The sequence below is a fragment of the Suncus etruscus genome, chromosome 3 (genome assembly GCF_024139225.1).
Source record: "Suncus etruscus isolate mSunEtr1 chromosome 3, mSunEtr1.pri.cur, whole genome shotgun sequence".
Classification (NCBI taxonomy): domain Eukaryota; kingdom Metazoa; phylum Chordata; class Mammalia; order Eulipotyphla; family Soricidae; genus Suncus; species Suncus etruscus.
In genome coordinates, this window is record NC_064850.1 from 108,248,436 (window position 1) to 108,270,471 (window position 22,036).

Sequence of the window (22,036 nt, forward strand, 5' to 3'; positions counted from 1 at the left end):
GGGTTACTCCTGGCTATGTGCTCAGAAGTTGCTCCTGGCTTGGGGGACCATATGGGACGCCGGGGGATCAAACTGTGGTTCGTCCAAGGCTAGCGCAGGCAAGGCAGGCACCTTACCTCTTGCGCCACCGCCCGGCCCCAGCAAAAGTAGTTTTAAGAGGAAATTTTCCATATGGTCCACTGAGCCTGCCAGGAGCAATTTCTGAGCATGGAACCAGGAGTAACCCCTGAGCACTGCCAGGTGTGACCCAAAAACCAAAAAAAAAAAAAAAGAGGAAATTTTATACTTTTCAAGCACACATCAGAAAGGAAGAAGGGGCCTAAATAAAAGCTTAATGGCAAAAGCTGGCTCCCTGTGTGTGACACCAGGCGGGGAAAATCCGCAAAAGTACACCGGCCCAGTGGGGCTCAGCTGTGAAAGACTGTGAGTGTGACTTGTCTATGTCTGTCTACTGTCCTCTTGCGTGAAACTCTTGCGAGTGGGGCAAAAAGAGGCTCAGAGGAGCACGGCCGCTCCGCTTCGCTACGCGGCCGTGCACTCTTTCTAAGGAAAGAACTCCATTGCAACAAGAAGGAAAAATCACACTAAGAACGGCGCTATATCACAGAAGCAAACATTTCTCTCTGGACTGTCTTCTCTGTTGCATGCTCGGGCCTAAGATTTGTCCCAGTGTGAGGCTTCATCCACGGAGGACTCCCCTCCCTTAGAGGCAAGTCAGCCCATCCAGAAAGGGAGGAGCCAGAGGAGTGTGCTGCCTACATCATATAGACAATGAATACCACTACAACACGTAGAAAAACCCACAATACAAGTGTGACAATGGGGAAACAACGCAAACCAGCATCAGACATAGAGAATGAAGATGACAATTCTGAGGACCAGATAATGACTGAACAACTAATCAACCTCTCAGATAAGGACTTTAGACTAGCAATATGGAAGGTGCTCAACAGACTCCAAGAAACCATGGATCGAGTTGAACAGAACACTAATAAGAACCAAGAAAATATGAAGGCAGAAATGACAAAACTCCAAACTGAAATAACATGTCAACTAACAGGACTGAAAAAGTCAGTAAACGAAGTGAATGACAAAATGGATAAGCTCTGGGACAGGGTATCAGAAGCTGAGAATAGACTTGGTGCTGTGGAAGATGAGATACATAACAATTCCATACAGCAGGAGAGACTGGACAAAAAACTTAAAGCAAATGAGCAGACAATGGAAAAATTAGTCAAAGAATGGGAAAAGACGAAAATAGAAGTCTATGATAAGATCAACAGAAACAACTTAAGAATCATTGGAGTCCCAGAGACCCAGGAAGAAAATTTCCAGGAAGAATCAATGGTCAAGAACATCATTAAAGAGAAACTTCCAGAGCTAAAGAATATATGTGATCAAATCCTGCATGCCCGAAGAGTACCAACCAAAAGAGACCCCAGAAAAACCACCCCAAGACACATCCTAGTCACAATGACAAATCCCACAGATAGAGACAGAATTCTGAAAACAGCAAGATCAAAAGGGGAAATCATGTTCAAGCAAGCTTCCCTGAGATTTACAGCAGACCTGTCACCAGAAACGCTCAATGCCAGAAAGCAGTGGTGGGATATTGTGACAAGACTGAATGAAATGAATGCTTCACCCAGAATACTATACCCAGCAAAACTCACTTTCCGGTTTGATGGAAGAATACATGGTTTCACAGACAAAAAACAGCTCAGAAACTTCACAGACACAAAACCAGTCTTAAGAGAAAAACTGAAAGACCTAATCTAAGACAAGACTACCCAAAAGACACACCAAATTTTGAAATAAAGATGGCGTTAAATCCCAGGACAATTCTTTCTCTCAACGTCAATGGACTAAATGCACCAGTTAAGAGACACAGAGTGGCTAAATGGATCAAAAAACTCAATCCAACCTTCTGCTGCCTACAAGAAACGCACCTGAATAGTCAGAACAAACATAGACTCAAAATAAAAGGCTGGAGAAAAGTTATCCAAGCAAACAACACCCATAAAAAAGCTGGAGTGGCCATACTAATATCAGATAATGCAAACTTTATACTCAGGAAGGTTGTAAGGGACAAAGACGGACATTTTATATTAATCAAGGGGTACGTAGAGCAGGAAGAATTCACTCTCCTAAACATATATGCACCGAATGAGGGGCCAGCAAAATATTTAATACAACTGCTGACAAATCTGAAAAATAATATCAACAACAACACAATAATTGTGGGGGACCTTAACACGGCTTTGTCAACACTGGACAGGTCAACCAGACTGAAACCCAACAAGAATATACTAGACCTGAGGAGAGAAATGGAAGAAAGAGGCCTAGTGGATATATATAGGACACTCCATCCCCAGAAACCTGGATACACATTCTTCTCCAATGTACATGGGACATTCTCCAGGATAGACTACATGCTGGCACATAAAACATACCTCCATAAGATCAAGAGGATAGAAATTTTGCAGACTACCTTCGCTGACCACAAGGCTCTGAAATTATTTGTGAACTCCAAAGGGACTCAGAAGAAACACTTTAACACCTGGAAGTTAAACAGCCTCATGCTCAATAACCAGTGGGTCCGAGATGAAATCAAGGAGGAAATAAAAAGGTTCCTGGAAACAAATGACAATAAAGACACAAACTCTCAGAACTTATGGGACACAGCAAAAGCAGTACTGAGAGGAAAATTTATAGCTTTGCAAGCACACATCAGGAAGGAAGAAGGAGCTTACCTGAGTAGCTTAATGACACAGCTAATAGAACTAGAAAATGCTCAACAAAAGGACCCAAGAATAGGAAGACAGAAGGAAATAACAAAGCTGAGAGCAGAAATCAACGAAGTGGAAACTCAAAAAACAATCCGAAAGATCAACGAAAGCAGAAGTTGGTTCTTTGAAAAAATAAACAAGATTGATAGACCACTGGCAAACCTAACAAAGAAAGAGAGAGAGAGAAACTTGATAACTCGTATCAGGAATGAAAAAGGAGAGATCACTACTGATATGACAGAGATTCAAAGGGTAATCAGAAACTACTTTGAAAAACTCTACGCCACTAAAAATGAGAACCTGGAAGAAATGGATAAATTCTTGGACTCTTATAATCTTCCACGGTTGAAGGAAGAGGATGTAGCATATCTAAACACCCCCATCACCATTGATGAAATTAAAACAGTAATCAAATGTCTGCCGAAAAACAAAAGCCCAGGTCCAGATGGATTCACTAATGAATTCTATCAAACTTTCCAAGAGGAACTACTGCCAATCTTGGCAAGACTCTTTCATGAAATTGAACAAACAGAAACACTTCCAAATAGCTTTTATGAAGCCAACATCACCTTGATACCTAAACCAGACAGAGACGCTACCAAAAAAGAAAATTACAGACCAATATCACTGATGAATGCAGATGCAAAGATCCTCAACAAAATCCTGGCAAATAGGATTCAATGCTTCGTTAAGAAGATCATCCACTACGATCAAGTAGGTTTCATCCCAGGAATGCAAGGCTGGTTTAACATCCGTAAATCTATCAACATAATACACAACATCAATAACAAGAAAAATAAAAACCACATGATCATATCAATAGATGCAGAGAAAGCATTTGATAAGGTCCAACACCCATTCTTGATCAAAACTCTCAGCAAGATGGGAATGGAGGGAACCTTTCTCAATATAGTGAAGGCCATCTACCACAAGCCAGTGGCAAATATTATCCTCAATGGAGAAAAACTGAAAGCCTTCCCTCTAAATTCTGGCACAAGACAAGGCTGTCCTCTCTCACCACTCCTATTCAACATAGCACTGGAAGTACTTGCTATAGCGATTAGGCAAGAAAAGGATATCAAGGGAATCCAGATAGGAAAGGAAGAAGTCAAGTCTCACTGTTTGCAGATGACATGATACTCTACTTAGAAAACCCTAAAGACTCTATCAAAAAGCTTCTAGAAACAATAGACTCATATAGCAAGGTGGCAGGCTACAAAATTAACACACAAAAATCAATGGCCTTTCTATATACCAATAGTAATAAGGATGAAATGGACATTAAGAAAACAACCCCATTCACAATAGTACCACACAAACTCAAATATCTTGGAATCAACTTGACTAAATATGTGAAGGACCTATACAAAGAAAACTATAAAACTCTGCTCCAAGAAATAAGAGAGGACACACGGAAATGGAAACACATACCCTGCTCATGGATTGGCAGGATTAACATCATCAAAATGTCAATACTCCCCAAGGCATTATACAGATTTAATGCCATCCCTCTAAAGATACCCATGACATTCTTCAAAGAAGTGGATCAGACACTTTTGAAATTCATTTGGAACAATAAACACCCTCGAATAGCTAAAGCAATCATTGGGAAAAAGAATATGGGAGGAATTACTTTTCCCAACTTTAAACTGTACTACAAAGCAACAATTATCAAAACAGCATGGTATTGGAATAAGGATAGGTCCTCAGATCAGTGGAATAGGCTTGAATACTCAGAAAATGTTCCCCAGAGATACAACCATCTAATTTTTGATAAAGGAGCAGGAAATCCTAAATGGAGCAGGGAAAGCCTCTTCAACAAGTGGTGTTGGCACAATTGGATAGCCACTTGCAAAAAATTAAACTTAGACCCCCAGCTAACATCATGTACAAAGGTAAAATCCAAATGGATTAAAGACCTCGATATCAGCCCCAAAACCATAAGATATATAGAACAGCACATAGGCAAAACACTCCAGGACATTACAGGCATCTTCAAGGAGGAAACTGCACTCTCCAAGCAAGTGAAAGCAGAGATTAACAGATGGGAATATATTAAGTTGAGAAGCTTCTGCACCTCAAAGGAAATAGTGCCCAGGATACAAGAGCCACCCACTGAGTGGGAGAAACTATTCACCCAATACCCATCAGATAAGGGGCTAATCTCCAAAATATACAAGGCACTGACAGAACTTTACAAGAAAAAAACATCTAACCCCATCAAAAAATGGGGAGAAGAAATGAACAGACACTTTGACAAAGAAGAAATACGCATGGCCAAAAGACACATGAAAAAATGCTCCACATCACTAATCATCAGGGAGATGCAAATCAAAACAACGATGAGATACCACCTTACACCCCAGAGAATGGCACACATCACAAAGAATGAGAATAAACAGTGTTGGCGGGGATGTGGAGAGAAAGGAACTCTTATCCACTGCTGGTGGGAATGCTGTCTACTTCAACCTTTATGGAAAGCGATATGGAGATTCCTCCAAAAACTGGAAATCGAGCTCCCATACGATCCAGCTATACCACTCCTAGGAATATACCCTAGGAACACAAAAATACAATACAAAAACCCCTTCCTTACACCTATATTCATTGCAGCTCTATTTACCATAGCAAGATTCTGGAAACAACCAAGATGCCCTTCAACAGACGAATGGCTAAAGAAACTGTGGTACATATACACAATGGAATATTATGCAGCTGTCAGGAGAGATGAAGTCATGAAATTTTCCTATACATGGATTTACATGGAATCTATTATGCTGAGTGAAATAAGTCAGAGAGAGAGAGAAAAACGCAGAATGGTCTCACTCATCTATGGGTTTTAAGAAAAATGAAAGACACCCTTGTAATAATAATTTTCAGACACAAAAGAGAAAAGAGCTGGAAGTTCCAGCTCACCTCAGGAAGCTCACCACAAAGAGTGATGAGTTTAGTTAGAGAAATAACTACATTTTGAACTGTCCTAATATTGAGAATGTATGAGGGAAATGTAGAGCCTGTTTAGGGTATAGGCGGGGGTTGGGGGGGGAGGAGGGAGATTTGGGACTTGGGTGATGGGAATGTTGCACTGGTGATGGGTGGTGTTCCTTTTATGACTGAAACCCAAACACAATCATGTATGTAATCAAGGTGTTTAAATAAAAAAAAATTAAAAAAAAATAAAAGCTTAATGATATGGCCTATAAAATTAGAAAATGATCAACAAAAGAAACAAAATATAGGTAGGCATAAAGAAATACCAAAGTTTAGAGCAGAAATCAATGAAGTGGAAATCAATAAAACAATTAGAAAGATCAACAAAAGCAAATGTAGGTTCTATGAAAAAATAAACAAGATTGATAAACCACTAGCAAAATTCACAAAGAAACACAGAGAGAGAAACTTAAAAAAACCAGATCAGAAATGAAAAGGGGAAATAACTACAAATACTGCAGAGATTCAAAGAGTAATCAGAGACTACTTTGAGAAACTCTATGTCATGCAACATGAAAAACTGAAAGAAATGGATAAATTCTTGGATTCCTATAATTTTCCACCATTAAACCAGGATAATCTAGCATATATAAACAGACCCATCACTATTGAGGAAATTAAAAGAGTAATCAAAAATCTTCCCCAAAACAAAAGTCCAAGCTCAGATGATTCATGAACAAATTATTTCAAAATTTTCTAGAGGAACTACTACCAATCCTCTTGAATGAAATTGAAGAATCAGTAACACTCCCAATTAGTTTTTATGAAGCTAATATCATCCTGATGCCAAAACCTGACAGAGATGCTGCCAAGACAGAAAATTACAGACCAATATCCCTGATGAACACAGATGCAAAGATCCTCAACTAAATTCTGGCAGATAGGATCCAATGCCTCATCTAGAATGTCATTTACCATGACCAAGTAGGTTTTATTTCAGGAATGCAAGGATGGTTTAACATAAATCAATTAACATAATACACCATATTAACAAAAAAGAAAAATAAAGCCATGTGATCATATTAATAGATGCAGCGAAAACATTTGATAAGGTCCAACACCCAATCTTGATTAAAAAAAAATGCACCAAGTGGGAATGAAGGAACTTTTCTCAATATAGTAAAGGCCATCTACCACAAGCCAATGCCAAATATTATTCTCAACAGAGATAAACTAAAACCTTTTCTCTAAAATCTGGTATAAGACAAGGCTGCCTTCTCTCACCACTCCTATTCAACATAGTGCTGGAAGTTCTTGCCATAGCAATTAGGCAAGAAAATAATATCAAGGACATCCAGATATGAAATGAAGAGTCTAGCTCTCACCATTTGCAGATGACATGATACTATATTTAGAAAACCCTAAAGTCTCTACCAATAAGCTTTTTAGAAACAAAAGATTTATATAGCAAAGTGGCTGGCTACAAAATTAGCATGCAAAAATTAATTACCTCAGGGCCAGAGAGATAGCATAGAGGCAAGGCATTTGCCTTGCATGTAGAAGGTCATTGGTTCAAATCCAAGCATCCCATATGGTCCCCAACCCTGCCAGGAGCGATTTCTGAGCCTGGAGTCAGGAGTAACCCCTGAGCACTGCCAGGTGTGACCCAAAAACCAAAAAAAAAAAAATCAATGACCTTCTTACTCACCAATAATGGTAGAAAAGAAATAGGCATTAAAAATACTATCTCATTCATGTTATGTCACACAAACTCAAATACCTTGGAGTCAATTTAACTAAAGAGGTGAAGGACCTATACAAAGAAGATTACAAAACCCTGCTTCAAGAAGTATAAAAGGACATAAGGAAATGGAGACACATACCCTGCTGATGGGTTGGGAAGATTAAAGTGTCAATACTCCCAAAAGCATTGTACAGATCTAATGCAATTCCTTTAAGGATACCCATGATATTCTTTAAAGAAATGAATCAAACATTCCTGAAATTCATCTGGAACAATAAACACCAAGAATAGCTAGAGCATCCTTGGGAAAAGGAATATGGGAGGCATTACTTTTCCCAACTTTAAACTGTATTACAAAGCTTAATCATTAAAACAGCATGGTATTGGAATAAAGACAGACCCTCAGATCATTGAAATAGACCAGAGTATTCAGAGAATTTTCCCCATACATACACCCAACTAATCTTTAATAAAGGGGCAATGAATGCAAAATGGAGCAAAGAAAGCATCATCAACAAAAGGTGTTGGTACAACTGGGCAGCCACTTGCAAAATACGAACTCAGATCTCAATCTAACACCCTGCACAAAGGTCAAATGCAAATGGATTAAAGACTTGGATACCTAACCAAAATCATAAGGTATTTAGAACAACATGTAGGTAAATCACTCCATGACATTGAGACTAAAAGCATCTTTAAGGAGGAAATAGCACTCTCCAAAAAAAGTCGAAGCAGGGGCCGGAGAGATAGCATGGAGGTAAGGTGTTTGCCTTTCATGCAGAAGGTCATCGGTTCGAATCCTGGCGTCCCATATGGTCCCCCGTGCTTGCCAGGAGCAATTTCTGAGCATGGAGCCAGGAGTAACCCCTGAGCATTGCCGGGTGTGACTCAAAAACCACAAAAAAAAAAAAAAAAAAAGTCGAAGCAGAGCAAGCAGATGGGACTATAATAAGCTGAGAAGCTTCTGTATCTCAAAGGAAATAATACTTAGGAAACAATTCCACCCACAGAATGGGAGAAGCTATTCAACCAAAACTCATCAGATAAGGTGCTAATATCTAAGATATATAAGGAGCTGACAGAACTTAACAAGAAAAAAATAAAAACAGCTAACCTTATTTTTAAAAAAATGGGGAAAAGAAATGAACAGACACTTTCTCAAAGAAGAAATACAAATGGCAAAAGGCACATGAAAAAATACTCTACATCACTAATCATCAAGGTGATGCAAATAAATACAATAATAAGATACCATCTCATGCCACAGACACTGACACACATCACAAAGAACAAGAACAATCAATGCTGGCGGGGATGTGGGGAAAAAAGAACTCTCATTCATTGCTGGTAAGAATGCCATCTAGTCCAGCCCTTATGAAAACAATATGGAGATTCCTCAAAAAACTGGAAATTGAGCTCCCATATGAACCAGCTATACTACTCCTAGATTTATACCCTAGGAACACAAAAACACAATCCTAAAATCCCTTTTTACACCTATATTATTGCAGCACTATTTACAATAGCCAGATTCTGGAAACAGCCAAGATGCCCTTCAACAGATGAATGGCTAACAAAACTGTGATACATATACACAAGGGAATATTATGGAGCCATCAGGAGAGATGAAGTCATGAAATTTTCCTTTGCATGGATGTACATGGAATCTATTATGCTGAGTGAAATAAATCAGAGGGAGAGCCGGAGAGATAGCATGGAGGTAAAGCATTTGCCTTGCATGCAGAAGAATGATGGTTCGAATCCTGGCATCCCATATGGTCCCCCGAGCCTGCCAGGAGTAATTTCTGAGCATAAAGCCAGGAGTAATCCCTGAGCGCTGCCGGGTATGCCCCCCCCCCCCCGCAAAATCAGAGGAAGAGAGGCACACACCAAATAGTCTCACTCATCTATGCATTTTAAGAAAAATAAAAGACATTATTTGGAAGGGGGTGTTTGGGTCACACCTGGCAGCGCTCAGGGGTTACTTCTGGCTCTATGCTCAGAAATCGCTCCTGGAAGGCTCGGGGGACCATATGGGATACAGGGATTCAAACCACCATCCTTCTGCATGCAAGGCAAATGCCCTATCTCCATGCTATCTCTCTGGCCCAAAAGACATTATTAAAATAATTTCCAGAGATGAGGGTGGGAAGGACCAGCTCACGATATGAAACTCACGACAGAGAATGGTGAGTGCAGTTAGAGAAATAACTACACTGAGAACTATAATAACAATGTCAATGAGTCAGTGAAGTAGAAAGCCTGTCTCATAAAAAGCAGGGAAAGGGGAGGGAGATGGGGAGCATTGTTGACTGGAATGTTGCAATGCTGAAGGGTGGGGTCTTCTTTTTATGACTGAAACTCAATTATAATCATGTATGTATTCGTGGTGTTTAAAGATATTATTTAAAAATAAATGAAAAAATAGAAAATGGCCTAGCAAAATATTTATATATTTTCTGTTTGAAAATTCATAGCTTTGAATCTCTCCCACCATTTTTGAACTCTGCAAAGATTTCCTTGTTCTTAACATATATATATATATATTTATATTTAATTTTTTAATTGACTTTTTTACTGAATTCCAGCTTAAATGTCACTTCTTTCAAAAGAGCTTTCACTATCATTGGTTCAATAATATATCCAGTCATTTCCAATCATGGTAACTGTTTTTAATCATAAATTTGTTATGAAGGTATTAGTTTTATGTATTAACTTACCTCACTCCAAATTTGATACATTTTTTTTAATTTAAGTTGTATTTTAATTAATTCTTCTTAATAAAAATAAGAATTGATAGACTCTGGCTAAGCCCATTGCATGCATCCAATGAATCTGGGTTTGATTCCCAGTACCACATGTGGTTCCTAAAGCACTATAAGAAGTGGCCTCAGAGCTCAGAACTAGAACCTGAGCACTACTGAAGGTGGCCCAAACCTCCCCCCCAAATCAATTAGAAAGTTAGAATAATGAACTTGATTCTCACCATTGTGGAAAGCCATTGAAGGGCTATCAGCAGAATAGCAGTTTGGTTCTTGATTATTCAATTTGGTCTGAGAACTGGATGGGTGCAGAAACCAGCCTAATGACTAAAACGTAAAAAAGAGATAATAAATTCTGATAGCTCAGAGAAGAGTTGTAACATGGAATGTAGAGAGAGGTAGGTGATAGGTGTTTGAAAGGCTGACTCCTCAAGCATCACAGATAAACTCAATGTAGAAAGAAAAGGACAATTTAAGAGAGAGGTCCCAGATTCTAGAAAATTCTCAGCTTTTTATTTGGTTTGGCTTTTGTTTTGTTTTGTTTGTTTTCTGGGGCCACGCCTGGTGACGCTCAGGGGTTACGCCTGGCTATGTGCTCAGAAATCGCTCCTCGCTTGGGGGATCATATGGGATGCTGGGGGATCGAACCATGTCGTGGTCTGTCCTTCGTCAGCCACATACAAGGCAAATGCCCTACTGCTGCGCTACCACTCTGCTTGAAAATTCATAGCTTTTATTCTCTCCCACTATTTTTGAACTCTGCAAAGTTTTCCTTACTCTTAACGTTCTTCTCAGTCAATGGGGAAGAAATGCCAATGATGGGAACCCTTGAAAAGAACAGACAGGTTAATGTGCATGTATGGGTCCAAGCAAAGGTAATTTTGTATTTCTTAAATAATTACTACAATGTTGTTTTCTTTTATTTGTTTTTATTTCTCCTTTGGAATAAAAATAGGAGCACTCACAGTGAAAGAGCCCAAATTTCTTGATTTTGAAGTCAGAAACGAAATACAACTCATCATTTTAGCTGAAAGTAGAGGGCATAGAGCCTACAGCAAAGTAGTCGTCCTGATACAAGATGTGAATGATAACTTCCCAGGCTTTAAGCAAAGTGTCTACCGAGTATCAGTACCTGAAGGCCAGCTCAGCAATACTTACATCATTCAGGTAACAGAAAGAAAGTGTGTGTGAGCATATGTATTATACATGAATTATACATAAGTGTATGTTAAAACATTCTAAATCCCTTTCCCATCACTTTTTATAGGTTTCCAAAGCATATGAAATGTTTCATGAACTTGATAAAAAAAAAAAAACCTAAGGTTGAAGAAAGTCTGGGGTTTCTGAGTCCAATTTTATCTATTTCAGCTCTTCACTGGTACCTACTAAATTTTTCTAGGCATTTTTCTGTTGAACACTACAGGGCATCTAAAATACAGGGGATCTAAAAGACACACCAAAAAAAATCATCTAATTTTTTAAGTTCATGCACTTTCACAGGGAAACCAAAATGTAAGAATATTATTTGCATACCTACAGTTAATACTTTAGTTGAATAGTGCAAATAATATCATAAGAAGCAAGAATGTAATACACAGTTCTTCTTGAAATAAAGACCAGAGGTTTACAGAAGAATAATTGCTCTAGGCCTTAAAGCAAGAGGAGACATTCTCCAGCTGGAATCTCAACTAAACAGACACAGACACATGGATTTGAGAATCACACTTTTTTTGTGTCAAAGGCACTGATCAGCTTTTTGGGGGACTGGGTCCTTACAAGGAAAAAGTCCCAAGTCAAAAGAAAAAATATTTATTCTCAGAGGAGATTCTAAAGATCAAACTACTCCTACTTATAATTGGGCTTCTCCTGTCAAGGTTGAATTGGTGAATTTGTTTTCCAGAAAGAACCTAACAAGAGATGACCTGCCAACTCTTGGGCCTTGGCAAAGGAATTCAATGTCAAATAACCATCCTGACAAAGTCAACAAGAAAGTAAAATATTCCTCTTGATCTGTGTATCCTCTGCTATCATCATCCAGCTCCTATGAACTTTCTAGCTCTTTCTGGACTAGATTTGTCAGCCATCTGCACACTATATTAGGATACTTTGTGGGCAAGATATATAGTCCTGTACTATCACTGTGTTCACCTGGATATACAAGGGCCTTTGTGCATGAGTTTAATCCTGCTGTTCATGCTCCCTCTGGGTGAAAAAAAAGAACAGTTGGCACTTAGTCAATCAGCCATATTGGGGTTTTAGCTCTAGCCCCTTTTACCTGACCCAGTCCTGGATAATTAGTATTTCATAGGTTGTTTTTCAGACTTTCCTCCACTCTCTAGAAAACACCAGAAAGTATGTCATGCTTTGCTTTCTGTTGTAACTAAGGCAATTCTAAAAAATTCAAGTCTCATCAATCCTCTCCTTCCAATGTGGGTATCTACTATAGTGTGGATGACAGATAACTACAATGTTAGATGACAATACAGTGTCACAGAGACAGTACACTTTATGATGCTTTGTCATACCTTCTCATGCCATATGGAGACAGCTGGTCTGCTTAGTGGAAAACATGGGGTGGAGATGCTGGGAAATTTCAGTTATACTCAATAGCAACAGCTAGCCCTCCAGGGCTTTATGTCTTTCAGAAATCAAGAAAGCTGAATTAAGGTTATATATGGTGAATTTTTTTCTTCTCAGCCTTAGACCATTTCCAGATAGCGTTGCCAACTCCCCAATATGTGGATTCAGTAAATGAAGAGGCAAAAAGTTCTGGAATGCCTACTCTGTCTGATAGCTCCTTATTGCTTTTGACCACCCCCACTGTCCACATGCTTTCTTTTGGTGCCAATCCCATAGGTCTCCTTTAGGACTTGTCCCTCTTCCTGATGGTCTTATCAGCTAAGGTGATGGCTTGTGTGTGGTGGTGCTCATGATCTTCATCTCAGATAGACTTTCTCTCCCTAGTTTTTGAATCTGGAGTCTTGGGACTCCAGGACAGAAAAACATTAACACTGATTTGTCTTAATGGTCATCACTCAATGAAGCTGTGCCCCAGAATGGATTTGGGTACTAATCTGAATACTTTTCCCTATTCAGTTGTTCTATGAAGCAAGCAAGCCAGGGTAGATATATATTGCCACTATCTTGACAGCTCTCATTAGAGGCATATTTTCTGGAACAGTGTGATAAGTGTTGGACAGGAGGGGCTGTGATGGATATTATTTGGTCCTGAGTCACATTAGTTTCTCATCCTGGTGATCCTGAAGGGAACTTATTAAAATTTCCTTTCTATGCAAGAGAACTGGCTTACTTATCTTCATAAAATTGGTGAGTGTCTAACTCCTGCTCCCACAAACTTGGGACAATAAGGGCTTCCTTAGAACTCTGCTGTATGCATAAAAATAATTTTATAGGTAGAAAATTAGAATAAAATTATTAATATATTATGTCTTCACTTAAGAAGAAAAATGACAAGATACATGAAATCAGTTCAAAGAGATATGGAGGCTAAAAATATTAAAAGATTAAAATTAACGTGGTTAAGATGAACTGTAGACTTATTTCTAAATAAGATTTGAATCAACTAATAAAAGTTTTTGATTAAAATATAATGTCCAAAAAAAAAAGAATTTTAGGGGCCGGAGAGAGAGCATGGAGGTAAAGCGTTTGCCTTTCATGCAGGAGGTCATCGGTTCGAATCCCGGCGTCCCATATGGTCCCCCGTGCCTGCCAGGAGCAATTTCTGAGCCTGGAGCCAGGAATAACCCCTGAGCACTGCCTGGTGTGACCCAAAAACCAAAAAAAATATATAATGTAAACTACTGATATATATATATGTTCATGGAGAATTATGCAAAACTTTTTGTTTTATCTATACTATTTTGATTATAATTCATTAAAAAGCAGATCAGGATCTAAGTGCATTACCACTAAATCCAAGCTTTGTTTAATTCATTTAAAAGGACTAAGGCTCAAGGGTCATGAGCTTGAGACCTGCATGTGCAAGTACCTGAGTTCCATTCTAGGCAGCACATGACATCCATACTCTAGTACCATTGGGTGTAGGCCCAGTGTAGTCCTAATGGACACTAGTATTGCTGAGTCTGAGTAACATTTTATTATCAGACTCTAGCACTGAACCATTCATCCTGTTTATGAGTGAGTATCCCCAGAAATGGCCATGAGTTTTCTAAGCACTTCTGGAGAGGCCCCACAGGAACTATCCTTTTAAAAATTGGACTTTGGGGCTGGAGCTATTGTACAGCAGGCTGGGTACTTGCCTTGTAGTGGCTGACTAAGGTTCAATCCCCAGCATATCATATGGTCCCCTAGCACTGCCAGGAGTAATGCCTGATTGCAGAGCCAGAAGTTTATCCTTGAAAATTGCTGGATTTGGCCCCCAAGCCAAAAGCAAATAAATAAAATAGACTTTCTTAAAAAAAGGAAAGTAACTGAAATTGGGCTTTCTATGCATGACCTATGTTACAGGCAATACTTTAATCAGGGAAAGAGCAAGTGGAAAATAATCACTTATTATGTGATGAAGACTTCTCCTTTGCTGATGCTAACTTGAATTCTTATTCAATACTGGAAATTCATAAAAGTAAATTAGATTTGTTGAGTATTTTTTCCTCTAGTCTAAAGTTGGGCTCCAACATATGTGCTTTTTTGGGGCTGGCGAGGTGGCGCTAGAGGTAAGGTGTCTGCCTTGCAAGCACTAGCCAAGGAAGGACAGCGGTTCAATCCCCCTGTGTCCCATATGGTCCCCCCAAGCCAGGGGCAATTTCTGAGTGCTTAGCCAGGAGTAACCCCTAAGCATCAAACGGGTGTGGCCCCCCCAAAAAAAAACAAAAACAAAACCAACACATGTGCTTTTCCTACTAAAAGTGATTCGCAAGTCCTTTGAATATGCAAAATCATTTCCTCACTCATTACTCACTTTATCAGAAAGTTAAATCAAACTTGAGATGTTTGTTGGTTCTCCTTTGGTAATTGTCTTTCAAATAAGTTTAACTCTCTGATTGTTTTTTGGAGAGAGGCTTACCCCAAATTTTAGATTAAATGGAAGCATTTAATGTAATGGAATTTGTTGGTTTTTTTTTTTTTTTTACAGGTTTTGGCCACAGACTTGGATAGTGGGTTGAATGGCCTCATTGAGTATTCCATTCTATCTGGCAACCAAGGAGAAGTTTTCCAGATGGACATGCTGAGTGGTGTGGTAACCGCAAACAAGACTCTTGATTATGAGTTCATCAGCTCCTACAGGTTTGTCTCAATACAAGTGCATACCATTTGGTTCACTGCTCTGCATTTCTTCTGAGAACATTGTTGTTGTGGACATGACTTCTGCTTATGTGCTTTTCATGTTATCTAATTTATAAGTATCTTTTTGAAATATTGTTTTCTCTTCTTTGTTCAATTAATGATCATTGTTTTGAAATATTAAGTCCGAGAAAGGTTTTGCTATTTGGAAATGATAAGGTAGGTCCCTAAGGTTTTTTTTTTTTTTTAATTTGTGATGCTTCTAAGGATTTCATGGGCAATACAGAGACTGTATTTGTGAAGTGCTAACTGAACTACACTTATCTAGGAAACTCCACTCTGCAGGGGAACTATGCTTTGATGAAGTGTTAAAGGGCCTGTGATTTTGTTCTTTATAGTTGTTTGATCTGTGTGTGTGTGTGTGTGTGTGTGTGCATGCGTGTAAGTATGACCCTGCCATTAAGTGCTTGTTGTAGTATTGTTTTAAAATAAATGATCATACTGAGGTTGGAGCGGTGGTGCAAGCAGTAGGGTGTTGCCCTTGCATGTGCTAATCTAGGATGGACCACAGTTCAATCCTCCAGTGTCCCACATGGTCCCCCAAGCCAGGAGCGATTTCTGAGCACATAGCCAGGAATAACCCCTGAGCATCAATGGGTGTGGCCCAAAAACAAAAAAAATGATATTACTAAAATATCACATTTAACAATAAGTATATCTTGTATCTCTAGCAGCATTTATCAAATAGAAATCTGAATTCCCTGGATATTCCAAGGCGATCCTTGATGAAAATCATATAAACAGGAGGTGACCTCAGCATGAGACTAGAAGGCCATCTAGTAGAACTGGTGGGCTTGGGAATGCTTGAGGCTAGGAAGGATATAAAGTCAGAGAGAAAATGGCCAGAAAAAAAAAAAAAGAATGAGAAACATAGGTCTAGAGTCTAAACTTAAACATAACTTTAAAAGGGTTAAAAAATTGTCATGCAGAACTAAATATCCAAGCCAAAGTAAATAACAATAGAATCAAGGGATCTAAACTTTAACCATATAAACTTAGAGGGGCCTGTTATATTGACAGACCAAGGGGCAAAGGGTGGTGGTATATGATGCACTTTGGGTCCATTGGTGGAGGGAGGTTGACACTAGTGGTGGGAAGGGCCCTGACTCATTGTATATATACTCATTGTATATATGAAGGACTCTGTAGATCAGAATTGTTTCAATAAAATAAAAAAATAAAAAGTGTCATGAGTTCTCTAGGTATTAAAAAAAAGCAGAGTAACACAATCTAGCCTTATATATTGGGATATTTATGGCTGCACAGTCTGTAAAGGGACATTCAAAGAACCCCAAAATATTCATTAATAAGAATGTGGCCTCTGGCAGGGGATATGACTCATAAAATATATGCCTCTCATGCAGGAGACCTGGACTGGGTTCCTGGAACCACCATACATGCACACTACAGGCCTCCCAGTCCCTCTATAGAAAACCATATATAATTGATTTGAAAAAGAGCAAGAGGTGAATTTGTTGTATTTTTGTTCATTGTTTTGGACTATTTATGACTAGTTCAATAGAACTCTACTATTGTTGAGTTTTTTCCTTCATATTTATTATTGCAATTGCTTATTTAATAACAATTACCTTTTCTTATCTTAGATTTATTTTATTCTTGTTTTATTATAAGGATAACTTAATGAGTTAAATTGTTTATTTTAGTTTTATTTTTCCTGGTTTAGTTATTAAAGAGCTTTTAAAAATAAGTCTTAAAGTAAATATGTCCTGAGGATCATAAAATAACTCCTAGTAATAAAGGTCATATTGTTTCTCAAAACACATTTGATAAAAATGTTAGGTAATGAGTGCTTATTAGTTTAATTGTGTAATTAATTCTCATGTACCAGATATCATCAAATAATCAGCACTTTCAGTAATTATTTTATTTTTGACAGTCCATAAACTAGTTTATCACCTTTTAATAAAGTTTCACTTAACATATTAGTCACAGTTCACCTTTTTCCAAAACTCAACATAGGTTTTATGCTGTTTGTGGTAACATGCTATGTGTGTGTAGCTATACAATTATCACACTAATTAGCACATTAGCTTAAAATATTAGAAAAAAATATTGTTTTCCCAATATTTAGAAATCTTTAAATTGATATATACTTAAATATGTAATTTCATATTTATTTTTGACTCATTAGCTTTATTCCTTTATTGTTGTAGCTATGAATGTTTTACCACAGGTCTGGAAAGATAGTACAGAATTAGGGGGCTTGTCTTGCATGCAGTTTCTAACCCCAGCATTTTATTCAGTCCTTGAAGTACCTTCAGGAATTATTTCCTGAATGCAAATTCAGGAGTAAACCCCGGGGGCCTTGCCAGATATGGCCTCCAAAAAAGCAAAAACATTTACAATAGTATGTAACCATGTTTGGTTATGATGTATATTTGTCAGACCTCACCAAAGTGACTATTGTCATCTTCCACCAATGTCCTTCCACTAATATCCTTATCATACCTCCTTTTCCCTACATGTGGTAATTTCCACTTTGTAGTCCAGGACTAGGGGGTTATAATTACTCATTGCTCATATTGTTTTGTCTTGTTTCTCTTTACACTATAAATGAGTGACTTCATTTATTATTTTCTTCTCCATCTTAATCATTTTGTTTAGTAAGTCACAATCCTGATCTATCCAGGCTGCAGAAAAATCAAAAACTTTACCTTCTTTTAGAGCTGCATTATATTCCACTGTGTGTATTCCACAGTTCCTTCATCCAGTCATCTGTCTGAATTCTTTTTGAGTTAGACATTTAGACATTTGAGTTCTTTCCATATGCTATAGTAAGTTCTTCAATTAATATAGGTGTGCATACATCTTCATGAATTAATCCTTTGGTGTTCTTGGTATGGAGTACAATGCCAAGAAATGGGTTCCTGAGACATATAAAAACTCATATCTCAGTAGCATGAAATAATACTACTGTCATTTGAACTTGCTTTTTCCCTAATAAAAATCAACAAAGAATACCTTTTCATATCCCTGCTTGTTTTCTGAGTGTCCTCTTTGGGAAAGTGTCTGTTTATCTCCATCCCCATTTTCTTGATGGCTTTATGTTTTTGTTTTTGCTGAACTTTGTAAATGCTATATATTGTTTAGATATTAGCACATTAGCTGATTGTTTATAAATGTTTTCTCACACTAAGTGCTGTATCCTTCTAATAGCCCAAATTTCTTTTGCCATATAAACCTTAATTTGATAGCCCGGTTTGTTTATGATTTCTTTTATCTTTTTCAATGGAAGCAAATCATTAAAGTCACCCATTTCTGAGGCCCATATCTTGGAGAGTTCTGCCTATATTTTCTATTTGATGTTATTTATCCACTTTGAATGAAATTTTGTATGTTATATGAGATATGATCCAGTAATGTGTTGGGTTTGTTTTAGTTGTTGCTATTGTTTTGTTTTGTTATGTGGCTCTTTAGTTTTTCCAAGACCATAAACTGTTCTTGTTTTCAAAGTATTTTGGTTTGAGGGGCCACAACAGGAGGTGTACTCAGACTCTGTGCTTATGAATTAGTCCTGGTAGGCTTAAGAGACCATTTGGATTAACTGGAATCTAACCTGGGTAAGAAATATTGCTCCAGCCCCATCAAGTTTTATTTTAAAAGTTATTTTAAGGCTAGGCACTATAGCAGAAAGTTAGAAAACTCAGCTTGAAGATATGAGACCTGGAGTTTGATCCAAAACACATTGACACATAGACACACTTGTTAGGATATAATTGTCACAATAAATTTTAATGTTTTAGTTTAATTTTTTTTTTTTGGTTTTTGGGTCACACCGGCAGTGCTCAGGGGTTACTCCTGGCTCTGTGCTCCTAAATCAGCTGCTTGCAAGGCAAATGCCCTACCAATGTGCTATCTCTTCAGCTCCATGTTTTAGTTTAATTTTAATTAATTTTTATATTTAAAAATAATTTTGTTGTTGTTGCTTTGGGGTAATGCCTGCCATTGCCCAAGGCTTACTTTATCTTTACTCTGTGCTCAGGGATTTTTCCTGGTGGACTTGGAGGATCATATAGATGTCAGGGATCTAACCCAGAGTTGGCTGTGTGTGAGGCAAATGCCGTACTTACTATGTCTTGAGCACCAGTTTGTATGACTCTTAAGAAGAAGAGGGTTTTGATGTTTTTCTATTTTAAATCTTCATTAGTGTTTATTTCATCATAATTTAAAAATACTTAAAAACTCTGTGGTAAATAAAATAGAGGAAAAAAGTTTCTCTCAAATGCCAGTGAGGACAATTCTAGGTCCTGAACACATGGAGAAAATGATTTATAGTGTGGGCACAGTAACCCACATGCCCACACAGATACAGAACCATGGACAAGCTTGACTTTATCTTTCTACTGCTTGTGACCTCCCCTGGCAGTGCTGTGGAACCTACGTCGTGCCAGGGATGGAAAGCCAGTGCCTGACACATACAAAATACACATTCTGCCTCTTGAGCCATGTTCCCAGCCCAGTCTTGTCTTTCTTAGCACACATTTTAGTATGTGGTTTTTATTTTCCTCAAGTTCTTGTATGTTCCTGTAAAAGCCATCACATAACCGGTGTTTCTCTTTATCCTCATGTTGCTTTCTGAGGACTTGAGCTAGAGCTCTTAGCTGCTTCTAGGAAGGGAAGAGGGGCTGTGTGCTAGGTCATTAATTTGCTGCAGATGGTTCAGGGAGCCCCCACCCTCACCCCCAGGGGCTTGTTAAAATCTGGGTCACAATTGCTCTGGCCAAATTGGAGGAAGAACTTCTGCTGGGGAAAACAGGTATTCAAAAGGCGTGTCACTTTGCTTCCCTGTTGTATGAGGAAAGGACCTTATTTCTTGTAGTGGGGCCGCCAGCCCTGATGACCTGGATCTGTTCCTGGGTGGATGGAATTCATTAAACTCGGAAATGTCCTAGCTCTCAACATGTGATTACGTGTTTAGCTCTTTGTGTTTATTGTATTTCAAATTAATACTTCAGAAATATTCTAAAAGCATAGTTTGTGATTTTAATCAATATCAGTATTTCCCAGAGTAGGACTACAGCCCTCCCCCCCACACAGTGGGCCCTAAAATAACCTAGCAGGTAATGGTAACCTCAGGAACAGAGTACAATAGACGGGTGTTTTCTGTCTTTTCACTTTTAGAAGGTAGATTAGGGGGCCGGGCATGCTGAGTGATTGATTTTTCCAGAAATCAATGTGGTAGCCAAATAAGTCTGAGAGCTTCTGCTAGGAGTCTTTTTGTACCAGTAAGTTGTTTTATACCAGTAATTTCTTAGCAGAAACAATTTATATGAAATGTGTTAAAAGTATATCAGGTAAGGAACTTGCCTTGCATGTGACTGACCCAGGTTCAGTCCCCAGCATTTTACATGATCTCCTAAGCCCACTAGGAGTAAACCCTGAGCACTGCTGGGTGTGATCAAAATACTAAAACTAAATCATTGAGTGATTATACATTATACATTAACACCTATTTAGACTTTGTTTCTTCTATAGTAGGCATGAGGCTGTTTAGTTTTCCTTCATGTAGAAGCACCTTTCCACATAAGTAAGTTACAAATTCAAAGGCCCTAGAAGGTCTTTCAGGTTTCAGGAACTAAGAATTTCCTGATCATAGCAGCTTCAGCTCTTTGCGATTTGCATTATTACTTCTGTGTTCCCAACATTTTAACTGGCCCCAGTATTGAGATGTGACCCTCTCTAGTTCCCCAGAAAAAAAAATGTGGCTTTAGGATGGAAGGAACAAAATCTTAGAGACATTAAAGCTGGATGACATTACAGCAGGTAGGACTCCTGCCTTGCATACAAGCTAACATAGATTTGTTCCCCAGCACCCAATCTGGTTCTCTGAACTCTGCTAAGAGTGATACCTGAGAGCAGAGCCAGGAATAAGCCAGGAGTACAATTGGGTGTGACCCAAAATCAAAAGCAAAACAAATAAAAAAGAAGTGAGAGAAATTGAAATATATCGACACAGGCTGCTAGTGCATGAATACACACACACACACACACACACACACACACACTTTGTTGTTTCACAAAACTCAACCTTTGCTTCCCCATTGGTGCCTTCTCTGATATTAAATACAAAAGGAGTTATGGCATTATTTTTCTCCTAAGCTCCTATAACTTGAGTAAATGCTTTAGAAAAGATGTCATTTATGAGCCAGAGATGTGGCTGAGTGGGAGAGTGTTGCTTTGCTTATGTGAGGATTTGGGTTTGATCTTCCTCTTCCCCACCACTGCACAATTAAAATTAAAAAACACAACCACAACAGAAAAATTTCTTATTTAGCTTTGAACTTTACTTTTCAAAGCTTGTTCTTTGAAAACAAGAAGGGTTGCTTTTTCGTCTGCTAGAAGAAAGCATTCCAAACTCTAGATCTTTGTTTAAAAATGAGGACTGGGAAAGATATCATTTATGGTCCTTTTCAATATGAAAGCATTGAACAAAAATTAAAACTCTCTAGCTCTCCTAGGAACCTTAT

General features: G+C 38.3%; 1 protein-coding gene across 1 annotated transcript in view; it reads left to right on the top strand.

The window, feature by feature from the left end:
- The window catches only part of DCHS2 (dachsous cadherin-related 2), a 273,708-nt gene that overhangs the window by 235,581 nt on the left and 16,091 nt on the right, over positions 1-22,036 (top strand). The window contains exons 15-16 of the mRNA XM_049770863.1: positions 11,182-11,393; positions 15,340-15,491. Of these exons, the coding sequence (XP_049626820.1) occupies positions 11,182-11,393; positions 15,340-15,491 (364 nt within the window). The remainder of the gene's footprint in view (positions 1-11,181; positions 11,394-15,339; positions 15,492-22,036) is intronic.